Below are 12,382 nucleotides of genomic sequence, written 5' to 3' on the forward strand. Positions count from 1 at the left end.
TGCAGCATCTGGATGGCACTTCTTTGAGAGTGCATAGATGTCAGTGTTATTCCCGCATATCTTCACCTAGCCTAAGGCCTGCCACATTAGATATTTACTAAATATTTGTTGAGTTAAATGATTTTTGTTATACTTCAGGGTTTAAAATTGGGTTCCAAAATGATGCTGATGTTTTCTTTTTTTTTTTTTCCCCTTTCATTTAGGAAGAAATGCTGGCTCTTTGACAATGAGAAGCAGTAAAAACTGACCTCATAGGGTATACGAGCACTATGGGACCTGAAACGTCTGCTCCATGGGCAGCCATCCTCCACTGGTGATGTTGAGAAGCCCTCCACTCCACTGGAAAACACTAATCTGATCTTGGAAGTGGTTAATTGTGGCAGGATGTGTCGACGATGATGATGGCAAGAAAGCAAGATGTCCGCATTCCCACCTACAACATCAGTGTGGTGGGATTGTCTGGGACCGAGAAGGAGAAAGGCCAGTGTGGCATTGGGAAGTCCTGTCTGTGCAACCGCTTTGTGCGCCCCAGTGCTGATGAGTTTCACTTGGATCATACCTCTGTCCTCAGCACCAGTGACTTCGGTGGGCGAGTGGTCAATAATGACCACTTTCTCTACTGGGGAGAAGTTAGCCGCTCCCTGGAGGATTGTGTGGAATGTAAGATGCACATTGTGGAACAGACTGAATTCATTGATGATCAGACTTTCCAACCTCATCGAAGCACGGCCCTGCAGCCCTACATCAAGAGAGCTGCTGCAACGAAACTTGCATCAGCTGAAAAACTCATGTACTTTTGCACTGACCAGCTGGGACTGGAGCAGGACTTTGAGCAGAAACAAATGCCAGATGGAAAGCTGCTGATAGATGGTTTTCTTCTTGGTATTGATGTAAGCAGGGGCATGAATAGGAACTTTGATGACCAGCTCAAGTTTGTTTCCAATCTCTACAATCAGCTTGCAAAAACAAAAAAGCCCATCGTGGTGGTCCTGACTAAGTGTGATGAGGGTGTTGAGCGGTACATTAGAGATGCACATACTTTTGCCTTAAGCAAAAAGAACCTCCAGGTTGTAGAGACCTCCGCGAGATCCAATGTAAATGTGGACTTGGCTTTCAGCACCTTAGTGCAACTCATTGATAAAAGTCGGGGAAAGACTAAAATCATTCCTTACTTTGAAGCTCTCAAGCAGCAGAGTCAGCAGATAGCTACAGCAAAAGACAAGTATGAGTGGCTGGTGAGTCGTATTGTAAAAAACCACAATGAGAATTGGCTGAGTGTCAGCCGAAAAATGCAGGCCTCCCCAGAGTACCAGGACTATGTCTACCTGGAAGGGACTCAGAAAGCCAAGAAGCTGTTTCTACAGCACATCCACCGCCTCAAGCATGAACATATTGAGCGCAGGAGAAAGCTGTACCTAGCAGCCCTGCCATTAGCTTTTGAAGCTCTTATACCTAATCTAGATGAAATAGACCACCTAAGCTGCATAAAAGCCAAAAAACTCTTAGAGACCAAGCCAGAATTCCTGAAGTGGTTTGTTGTGCTTGAAGAGACACCATGGGATGCCACCAGCCACATTGACAACATGGAAAATGAACGGATTCCCTTTGACTTAATGGACACCGTCCCGGCAGAGCAGCTGTACGAGGCCCACTTAGAGAAGCTAAGAAATGAGAGGAAGAGAGCAGAGATGAGAAGGGCATTCAAAGAAAACCTGGAGACCTCACCTTTTATAACTCCTGGAAAACCTTGGGAAGAGGCCCGTAGTTTTATTATGAATGAAGATTTCTACCAGTGGCTAGAGGAATCTGTATACATGGATATTTATGGCAAACACCAAAAGCAAATTATAGACAAAGCAAAGGAAGAGTTTCAGGAGTTACTTTTGGAGTACTCAGAATTGTTTTATGAGTTAGAGCTGGATGCTAAGCCCAGCAAAGAGAAGATGGGTGTCATTCAGGATGTTCTGGGAGAGGAACAGCGATTTAAAGCATTGCAGAAGCTCCAAGCAGAGCGTGATGCCCTCATTCTGAAGCACATTCATTTTGTTTACCACCCAACAAAGGAGACATGCCCCAGCTGCCCAGCTTGTGTGGATGCTAAGATTGAGCACTTGATTAGTTCTCGGTTTATCCGGCCATCAGACCGGAATCAGAAAAATTCACTCTCTGACCCCAACATTGATAGGATCAACTTGGTTATCTTAGGCAAAGATGGCCTTGCCAGAGAGCTAGCCAATGAGATTCGAGCTCTTTGTACAAATGATGACAAGTACGTGATAGATGGTAAAATGTATGAGCTTTCCCTGAGGCCAATAGAAGGGAACGTTAGGCTTCCTGTGAACTCTTTCCAGACACCAACCTTTCAACCCCATGGCTGCCTCTGCCTTTACAATTCAAAAGAGTCACTCTCCTATGTAGTGGAAAGTATAGAGAAGAGCAGGGAGTCCACATTGGGGAGGCGGGATAATCATTTAGTTCACCTTCCCCTGACATTAATTTTGGTTAACAAGAGAGGAGACACCAGTGGAGAGACCCTGCATAGCTTAATACAACAAGGTCAGCAAATTGCCAGTAAACTTCAGTGTGTCTTTCTTGACCCCGCCTCTGCTGGCATTGGCTATGGACGCAACATTAATGAGAAGCAAATCAGTCAGGTTTTGAAGGGACTTCTAGACTCTAAGCGTAACTTAAATCTAGTCAGTTCAACTGCTAGTATCAAAGATTTGGCTGATGTCGATCTGCGAATTGTTATGTGTCTCATGTGTGGGGATCCCTTTAGTGCAGACGACATACTCTTTCCTGTTCTTCAGTCCCAAACCTGTAAATCTTCCCATTGTGGAAGCAACAACTCTGTTTTACTTGAACTTCCAATCGGAATACACAAGAAACGGATTGAACTGTCTATTCTTTCATACCATTCCTCATTTAGTATCAGAAAGAGTCGGCTGGTCCATGGGTACATTGTTTTTTATTCAGCCAAACGTAAGGCTTCCTTGGCTATGTTACGTGCCTTTCTTTGTGAAGTGCAGGATATTATCCCCATCCAGCTTGTAGCACTCACTGACGGCGCTGTAGATGTCCTGGACAATGACTTAAGTCGGGAACAGCTGATGGAGGGGGAAGAGATTGCTCAAGAAATTGATGGAAGGTTCACAAGCATCCCCTGTAGCCAGCCTCAGCATAAACTTGAGATATTTCACCCATTTTTTAAAGATGTAGTGGAGAAAAAGAACATAATCGAGGCCACTCATATGTATGATAACGTTGCTGAGGCTTGTAGCACCACTGAGGAGGTGTTTAACTCCCCTCGGGCAGGGTCTCCCCTCTGCAACTCCAACCTGCAGGATTCGGAAGAGGATATCGAGCCCCCGTCTTACAGCCTGTTTCGAGAAGACACATCACTGCCCTCTCTGTCCAAAGACCATTCCAAGCTGTCTATGGAACTGGAGGGGAATGACGGGCTGTCGTTCATCATGAGCAATTTTGAGAGTAAACTGAACAACAAAGTACCTCCACCAGTCAAACCAAAGCCTCCTGTCCATTTTGACATTACAAAGGGAGATCTGTCTTACCTAGATCAAGGGCATAGGGATGGGCAGAGGAAGTCGGTATCTTCTAGCCCCTGGCTGCCTCAGGATGGATTCGACCCTTCTGACTACGCTGAACCAATGGATGCTGTAGTCAAGCCAAGGAATGAAGAGGAAAACATATACTCTGTGCCCCATGACAGCACCCAAGGCAAGATCATCACCATTCGGAATATCAACAAAGCCCAGTCCAACGGCAGTGGCAATGGTTCCGACAGTGAAATGGACACCAGTTCTCTAGAACGAGGCCGCAAGGTGTCCATGGTGAGCAAGCCAGTGCTATACAGGACGAGATGCACCCGGTTGGGGCGGTTTGCTAGTTACCGAACCAGCTTCAGTGTGGGGAGTGATGATGAGCTGGGGCCAATACGGAAGAAAGAGGAAGATCAGGCATCTCAAGGTTATAAAGGGGACAATGCTGTCATTCCGTATGAAACGGACGAAGACCCAAGGAGGAGGAATATTCTTCGAAGTCTAAGGAGGAACACTAAGGTAAGACACCAATTTAGAATGAATCACAGAAATGGTTTACACCAGTGATGGTGAATCTTTTAAAGCTTTTAATGATATAAATAGGCCAATGTGGCATGTGTGTCATAGGCTCACCAGCACTGGTTTATACAGTGTCTCAGTGAGAGCTGATTGACAATGACTTTTCAGGAGCATCTTATTCTGGTAAAACAAACAACCAAACAACCCTGCTCTGTATGTGTGTGTGTGTGTGTGTGTGTGTGTGTGTGCGCGCGCGCGCGCAAGAGAGAGAGAGGAACGGGAGGGGGTGGGAGAAAGTGGAGAAAGAGAAAATTCATTGTTAGACCCACCATTAGAAAGTTAGCAGTGTCACAGATAGCTACTACTGGCAGCTCTCAAGTAGGTAGGACTTTGGCTGGGTAGCCTGAGTTGTCTTTCTCTAAAACAGTGATTAACCATCCAAATGACCAGGTAGCACAAAACTTGTCAGCATTCTGACAAGTGGTCAAGCCAGCGACAGTCTGCTTGATCTTTTTTGTTTTTAAGTTTATTGGTACACTTTAGGTATACACAGTGATTACATTCATCATAGAGAATTTGTACGTGTACATGATACAAGTTGATTGCTGTTTTTCCTTGTCCCCTACCCTCCCTGCTTATTCTTTCTTCACTTGAACACCAGAATGCAAAATTGCATGCCCCAGTCTTTTGTTGCTGAACATATGTCATCCATTTATCTCTTCAATGCTCCTTCTTCCCTTTACTGATACACAAAGGTGCCTGTATTTTAGATTAGTGAGAGATTGGATGGTTATTTGCCCACACAAATAGGGAAAGGTTTTGGGGTACACAGATGAAAAAGAATCTGGTAAGGGAGATTTCTAAACTTGTCTCATATTTGTAAAATAAGAGTGTCATCTAGTTCCATTATTAAAGCCTTCACTTAGTTCTTCTAGAGTGAGAGCCTCAGATTTTCTTTTGGGATCACGAGTGGAGCAGGGAGGCAAAGGGAAGGGAAGAAAAGGTTAACAGTATGTATTATACATGTCAGACCTACTCTGCTAGCTGTAGAGGCAGCAATCCCACATGCAGATGCTGCTGACTTCTCTTACGTGAAATTGTAGTTTGCAGGGCAGAGATCTCTAGGTAGTACCTTGTCTTTTGGGGCTTGGACTTTGAGACAGAAAAATTATTTCCCAATCCATCCACCCCTCATTTAGAGTAGGGGAAAATACTGTGTTGTTTGCTTTGTTTTGTTTTGTTTTTTGGAGAAAGATGTCCTGGTGAAAGACTGCAGTAGAAATACAATAACCCTGGACCAGCATTATAATATACAGAATGGTTTCCCCACCTTGCAAGGTTTTTTTGTTCTCACAAAATAGCAGAGAACAAAGTCACTTGTTTAAAGGTATTGCAGGGACCTTTGGAAAGAAAAGTTGCCCCAAACTTACACTGTTTCAAGACAACGGATCAGAAGTCCTGGAGACCAAGCTGTCTTGAGAGCTCACAGTTCTTTTGTGACATACAACATAGGAAGCCAGTTCGGTGTCTCCTGAGGAATTTTATTCACCTGTGCTCCCTGCAGTGTGCAGAGTGCCCCTCCGTCAGCACTGCCAGGAGCTTCCAGAGTTTCCTACCTGTGCAGTGTGGAGAATGGAAGGGCAGTACTGTATTCTGGCCCCTCTTGATGATTCTTAATAAATACCAGTACTTTCTTCTCCTATTTGATATCCCTGTGGTTGTTTATCCCCTGGAATGGTCTGCCTCCAGTATTTTGTTCTCCAGAGGTTGGTGGGAGACAGACCTGTCAAAAGCAGTCCTTACTTAGGAAGCCTTATTTAAGAAGCTTCCCAATATGGTCCCAAAGCACCCCTGTTTAGTAATATTGGAATGCAAACATTTTATACATTTTGGCTTTTTTCTCTTCCTCCTCACTCCCAGGGATGCCAGAACAGCTTATCTGAGTGCTGCTAATCTTCTAATTTGTGGAGGTGTTTGCACACGTGGGAATTAGGGAAGTGTCATAACAGTGCCCTGAATTACTGTAAAACTTTTTTTTTTCCTGCCTTCTGGTGACATTTTTTTAATACTTGGTGCAAGTGATGCTTGTAAAAAATGTTCCCAATAAGCCGAGCTTTCACCAGCTCACCCGTGGTTCAGGCTTGGTGAGCACAGTGACTTTTGGAGCCTGGAAATAGCCATGCTCCTGCCAGTGCCCGGCTGCTTCTCTGAGTGACTCCACGTGCCAGGAGTCAGCTTAGGAGTATGCTTTGGCAAGAGTGAGTAGAAGGTGAAATGGTCTTTTTCTGCCGTGGAGAATGGTGCTTTGGAATGAGTGTAGCTACTTTGTCTTCCCAAGGCAAAAGAGGAAAGTCCTTGCCACCATAGCAAACCTCCCATTAACATTGCTGCCTTTAAGTTGGACTGACACTTGTTTTACTGGAAAAACAGGGTAGGCTCAGGGCAGAGAATGCCAAACCAGCCCCTCTGTGAGAGACTTGACCTTTGATTTTATTGGCATGACAAAGCAATATAACATTCATCTGAAGTAAGGGGAAAAGCCCTGCACTCCGATTTGTGTTGGTCATGAAAAACAACTCCTGCATATTAAACACCTCACCGGAAGTGGCCCAGCCTCTGTCATGGCCACACCTTAGCACCCAGCTAGGACAGCAAGACCTTCACTGATACTGAAAATGGGTCTTCTGCCCTGAGAAACTGTGTGTGGGCGGAGAGCCCGTGCAGAGGAGGGGATTCAGAGAGAGAGGGGTGTAGTAGTTAGCAGCTGCAGATCCCAACTACGCTACTGCCTTACTTGAACTTTAGGCATGAGTCACCTCTCCACATCCCTTTGTACAAGAGGGAGCACCTCCCTCTGGGGTTGTGAGGGATGATGGAGCATGGCGCAAGTGGGGAAGCCTCACTGCTGTTGTCTTGTAGCTGGACGTGGGCGAGGCTCCAGCACTGGACAGGGAAGACCTAGAGGTGAGGTAGGCTAACTATGAACTCAGAGAAGGAGAAACCAGGTCTGACATAGCACTTCCCGCCTTTTGTGTAAGTTTTAATGCTGCTTTCTTGGTGCTTACTCTGGCAACCAGTCAAACAAAAACAAAAAAGCCATGGTCTGGGTACAGTGTGATGAACAGAAAGAAAAATCACTCAGTGCCCTTCCCTAATTTGCTAGATTAGTGCTTCACCGTAAAACTGGAGTCAGTGAGGGACGCGCTTTCATCTCTCCTAATGAAAGTGCAGACTGTAAAGCTGACTCTCCTTCTAGGTCCTTTTCCCAGCGGAACCATTCAGCAGCCCGCCCTCAGTGGTAGCCTTCCGCACTCAGCTGAATGAAATTGAAACTCTGTGATTGCACTTCAACGGGGGCCATGAATAGAGCTTTGTCTGAAGCGGTGGTGCTGCACATGGTCTCTGTCTCCCAGTGCCATGTACTTGCAAAGACGAGATTGGGATCAGTGGCTCTTATTTTAAAGCCAAAAGAGAGGCTGGGGAGCCTTACTCCACAAATGTGCCTTTGGGGCTTGCTCAGATTGCTGAACTTGGTGTGTTTGACCATGATTTTAAAAGAAGACATTATTGGCTATTTACCTTTCTATCTGATGTGTTCTTGTTTTATATATATATATGTATATATTGAAAAGTGAATGATAAAGAAAATCTTTCACTTCACTGTAGCTGCCAGATGACAAGACAATCTATTGAAAAGCCAACCAATTCAATCACGCATTGTTTGGTCTGTAAGGCACCAAGTAACCAGTTTGACAGTTTGTGTGTGTCCCCCCCACCCCCAGTGAATTGGCTTATTTCATGGGATTCAGTGAATTGGCTGGTTGTTGTGGCTTTGTGTGGACACAGCTCTCATTTTGTGAGGCCTAGAACAGAGTTAAAGTTTCTAGTGTGAATAAAAACCAGCTGGGGAATTGGACTGCTTGCTCCTCTGGGAGGGCTGTTGATTTTTGACAGACAAGCTAAACGCTATGAGATATGAGTTCTTTATAATCTACCAGGAAAGACTCAGTGTGTGCTTCAGGAAAGGCTCGTGCTATTCAGTGAGCTTTAAAATCAAATAAATACCTTGGTCTTAAAAATGCTCTGACTTACCAGGTGTGATGGCAGGAAGATTGCAAGTTTGAGGCCTGCCCAGGCCACTTAGCAAGACTGTCCCTCAAAATAAAAAAAAAGCTGGGACTGTAGCTCAATGTAGATAGAGCACTTGCCTAGCATATATGAGGCCTAGGGTTTAATCGAGTACAAAAAAAAAAAAGGAAAAACACCGATTTGACCTTGGCTTTTTGATTATTTTCTGATTCCTGAAATAGTTTTATCTTCCAAAGGAAGTACTTTGGCTGTAGCACATAAGCTCATTCTTTCTGTTCGGATGGAAACTCTGAACTCAGTGCGTGAGTGCCCCACAAGCATTTGTTCATGCCTGATGTTGTTGTAGGTGACATAGGTGTGTGCGTTATGTTCATCCAGCTTTTAGGGGTGATTTGCGCTGAGGATATAGTGCGTGTGTTTCTCATTACCAGCGGGGAGGTACAAGAATTGCTTAACAAGGAGGCTTAGCCTAAAGTAGGCACCTAGGAAAGCTTCCCAAGGAAACAATATTTAAAGCTGAGACTTGTAAAGGGGGAGGCAGGCAAAGTCAGGAAGATGGAGGCTTCATGGAGAGAGTTTTCCAGGAAAAAGGATGGCCCTCAGAGCCAAATGAACCGGACCTATTGAAATCGTTGCAGGAAGCCTGGCCTGGCTCTCCGGAGGGAAAACCAGGGAAAACCAGGCTGAATAATGGAAGGTGCTTTTACTTGCTGGTATTTATTGAACACCTGCTGCGTGCCAAGTCTTCTGCCAGGCATTTGTAGATCAGCTTGTCCCTTACTCCTATTGCCTCTTGAAAGTGATCTTTTCATCCTGGTTTTCATTTTTTGACAGATGAGTTAACTAAGACTTAAATACCTTGCCCAAGTTAATGTAACAAGAGGTGAAGGAGCTGAGAATTTTGAAACATCTTTGACATCCACCTCCAGTGAGTTTTCAGAGTCCCCACCTCTGCAAGAAACTGCTGCTGTTCAGTGGTCAGGCACACATGAGGCCACTCAGCCGGTCCTTTCGATTTGCTCATCCAGACAAAGAACTTTGGTTAGCCAGAGTACCTCCCAGCACTGTTCCCTAAGAACGGCATGGTGCTGTCTGTTCCCAGCATCAGAGCCTAGTTGAGCAGAGGACAAAAAAGGCAGGAAGACCCTGAAATAGCCCCTGGAACGCTAAAAAATTGTTTCAAACTGGTGTCACTCAATTCTTAGTTTATTTTAAGCCTGAAGAACCTTTTAGTGTGTTTTTGGTGATTAAAAATAGACTATCTTTTAACTATCTTTCTTAGCTTATAGCATACCTGTTCTTAAAAAAAAAAAAAAAAGTTACAATAGGGAGCCCAGATGTGTTTTTTCAAAAACTAGAGCTGCTTCCCTAAGCTACCGAGTTCCTCCCCACCTAGGGACATCTTTTCAGGCAACCAGAATTAGCCCTGCTTGCCAAGGCAAGGCCTCCCTGCTAAATCTCATCAGTGTTTGAGAGCAGGCCAGCAGATACAGAGGGGCCCATGCCATGGGAGGCCCAGAGGCAGTGCCTGTGACATTTCAGGCAGGGATCTGGCGAGCACTCCTCTCCACGGAGCTCTGTGTATTGCCAGGAGTCCAGTCTGAGAGAACAACAGGGAAGAACCAGGTTTGCCAGACTTCATTAAACAAAAAGCTGTGATGTCTGTGTCATTCGGAGCAGTGGGGTGGCAGGCCCTCCTTTCTTTTCCCATCGTTCAGGAAGGTTAGATGGCAGGAAGGCCAGGACTTCATGCTCCTTCCTGTTCACCCCAAAACAAAGATGCTTCAAGCTGGTGAGTGACTGGGCCGTGCTATTAACTGCCAGCCTGAATGAGACCAAAGCTGAGCATTGGTGCTTGCATAATAGACTTTACCAGCAAGAATTAGTCCACCTTCAGGTTTTCTCATAAACTTGGCCTTGGATTTATTCTGAGCCAGAAGGGGGAGCACCAGTTAATCAAGAACACATTTGGGGCATAAGTGAGTAACTTAATTGGAAAGGTCGTTTGGAAGCTCTCTTGGGAACATGACAGAATACTTCCTGGTCAGCAAGGTGCAGTGTTGGTTACAGAATGTGAGAAAGTGCCATGGAGGAAGCTTAAGTAGTGCAGTTTGTGGAATCTCACTTTTTCTTCTTTTTTTTGTTTTGTTTTGTTTTGTTTTTTCTCCGGTACCGGGAATCGAACTCATGACCTTGTGCTTGCCAGGCAGGCACTGTGCCGCTGAGCTAAATCCCCAGCCCCTAATCTCACTTTTTCTAAGACTCCTGTCATTGTAGTTAGTCCACTGTATGTCACTACACAACTTGGCAACCCTCAGCTTCTGTCAGTCTCCTTCATAGCCCATTGAGATGACACCATCCCTGTTCCAGACTACATCCACATACATGTACCAACTCCCCACAAAGTATTGTGTACTGCAAACATGTATTAATAAAAAAAAAAATTTTTTTTTTTTTTTTGGTCTTTTGGAGATAGAGTTTCGCTCTGCAGTTCAGGCTGGCCTTGAGCTCACTTTGTAGCCCAGGCTGATTTCAAACTCACACGATCCTCCTGCCTCAGCCTCCCGAGTGCTAGGATTACAGGCATGTGCCACCATGCCCAGCTAATAAAAATATTTTAAAACTTAAAAAATATATCCAACAGCATGGCTTCCCTCTTTCATCAATGTTTTAGCTATGTTACCAAGCATCCAAGCATTTAAAAGGCTATTTTAGTTGGTACACAACTCTAGTAACCTTATTTCCTGACCCTCAAATCTGGCTGAGTACTTTTGACAGGTATGAGAGTATTTATGGAGACCAGAAGACAGTATTTGGAGTTGACAGCTTAGGGTCACTGAAAAGCTGTACCTGCTGCTCCCACAGAAGAGAGGATGCCCTTTATCCACAGAGAGTGTCTGGCCTCTCTGCTGGAGCCGTAGAGCTGCTGGTTCTTATTTGTAATCCTACTGACCATTTTCTTCGGCATTTAGTCGCTACTTACTCATGTGATATCTAGGTCAGCTCTGTGGTGTAGAGAACAAGTTTATTGAGGGTGAGACGACTTTAGGCCTAGGATTAACTCTGCTGTCAGTTTGCTATGTGGCCTTGGATAATTCATTAAAAAAAAATAACTGCTAAGATTCTTGCCTTCCAGGAACTTAGCCCAGTAGAAAAATAGTTATAAGTGTACCTAAGTTGACTACCTAGTTCAGTGCCTACAGGGTAAAAGAACTTTGGTTACAATACTAAGAATGAACAAGGCCTTCTACGCTTCATTCCTCACAGGCTAGTGTGAGTGGCACGCCAAGGTGATGAAAAGATCTGTACCCCAGGTAATGCTTACCCAGCTAAGTGTGAGAACGCGGGAAGGAGCCATGCCCGAGCGTCACTGGAAACTACTTATTCAGCAAGTGTGTTGCAGTCCCACCGTGTACCAGGCTCTGGCCCAGCCATCTTCCAGGCTTGAGGAAGGGCCCTTCTTTCAATATTCTTTATTTTGGTTTTTATTTGTTTGTTTTTTGGTACCTGGAATTGAACTCAGAGCCTCATGCTTGCCAGGTGGGCACTGTGCCACTGAGCTATATCCCCAGCTGATCTTCCTTATTTTGTAGCTGACATTCTACCCTTTTTCTTGCCCCAGTGGGGTTGGGAGGGGTTGTGGTATGGACTTACACCTCAGTGGGCAGCAGAAGCCAGTGACCATGTACCTTTCTATTCTGCCACAGTCAGGGGTTTCACCTGCATGCCATTGTTTCCTGAGAGCCAAGAGGCCAGAGGCAGATTCCGCTCACCTCTTTTCCCCCGTGCAACACTGGCATAGGGTGCTATTTATGTCAAATTTTATCATGGTCAGTATCAAGACTAAGAATTAGGCCTCTTTTTAAGGAAACCCTAAGGTACAGAATAATGGACTGTTATTTATTACAAGAACATCTGCCTGGAAGGTTGAGGTAAAGGTAGTCCAGATGTGTAGATGTTCTCAGGCTTGGCTTCCTCTGGCTAGATAATTTTTCACTTCAGCTGCCAAGTGTCCCCAAAAGAAGGTGGGATGTTGGATAATGCTGTTTTTACCTCTCCAAGCACTTGCTGCTGCAGCAAGTGTACCTAATGATTTCCCAGTGAGGGACAGACATCTAACTGGGGACATGAGACCTCTGGCAAGCCACTAAATAGATAGCATTTCTTGCTGAAATGTGCCCAGTAACCTGTCTGAAGTATTGGTGGTTATATTG

General features: G+C 45.0%; 1 protein-coding gene across 1 annotated transcript in view; it reads left to right on the plus strand.

The window, feature by feature from the left end:
• Positions 1–203: 203 nt before the first annotated feature.
• The window catches only part of Arhgap35 (Rho GTPase activating protein 35), a gene marked incomplete at its 5' end in the record, with an annotated part of 69,141 nt that continues 56,962 nt past the window's right edge, over positions 204–12,382 (plus strand). The window contains 1 exon segment of the mRNA XM_013509560.1: positions 204–4,079. Within this exon segment, the coding sequence (XP_013365014.1) occupies positions 396–4,079 (3,684 nt within the window).

Source organism: Chinchilla lanigera, unplaced genomic scaffold (assembly GCF_000276665.1).
Source record: "Chinchilla lanigera isolate Chin_1 unplaced genomic scaffold, ChiLan1.0 scaffold00173, whole genome shotgun sequence".
NCBI lineage: Eukaryota > Metazoa > Chordata > Mammalia > Rodentia > Chinchillidae > Chinchilla > Chinchilla lanigera.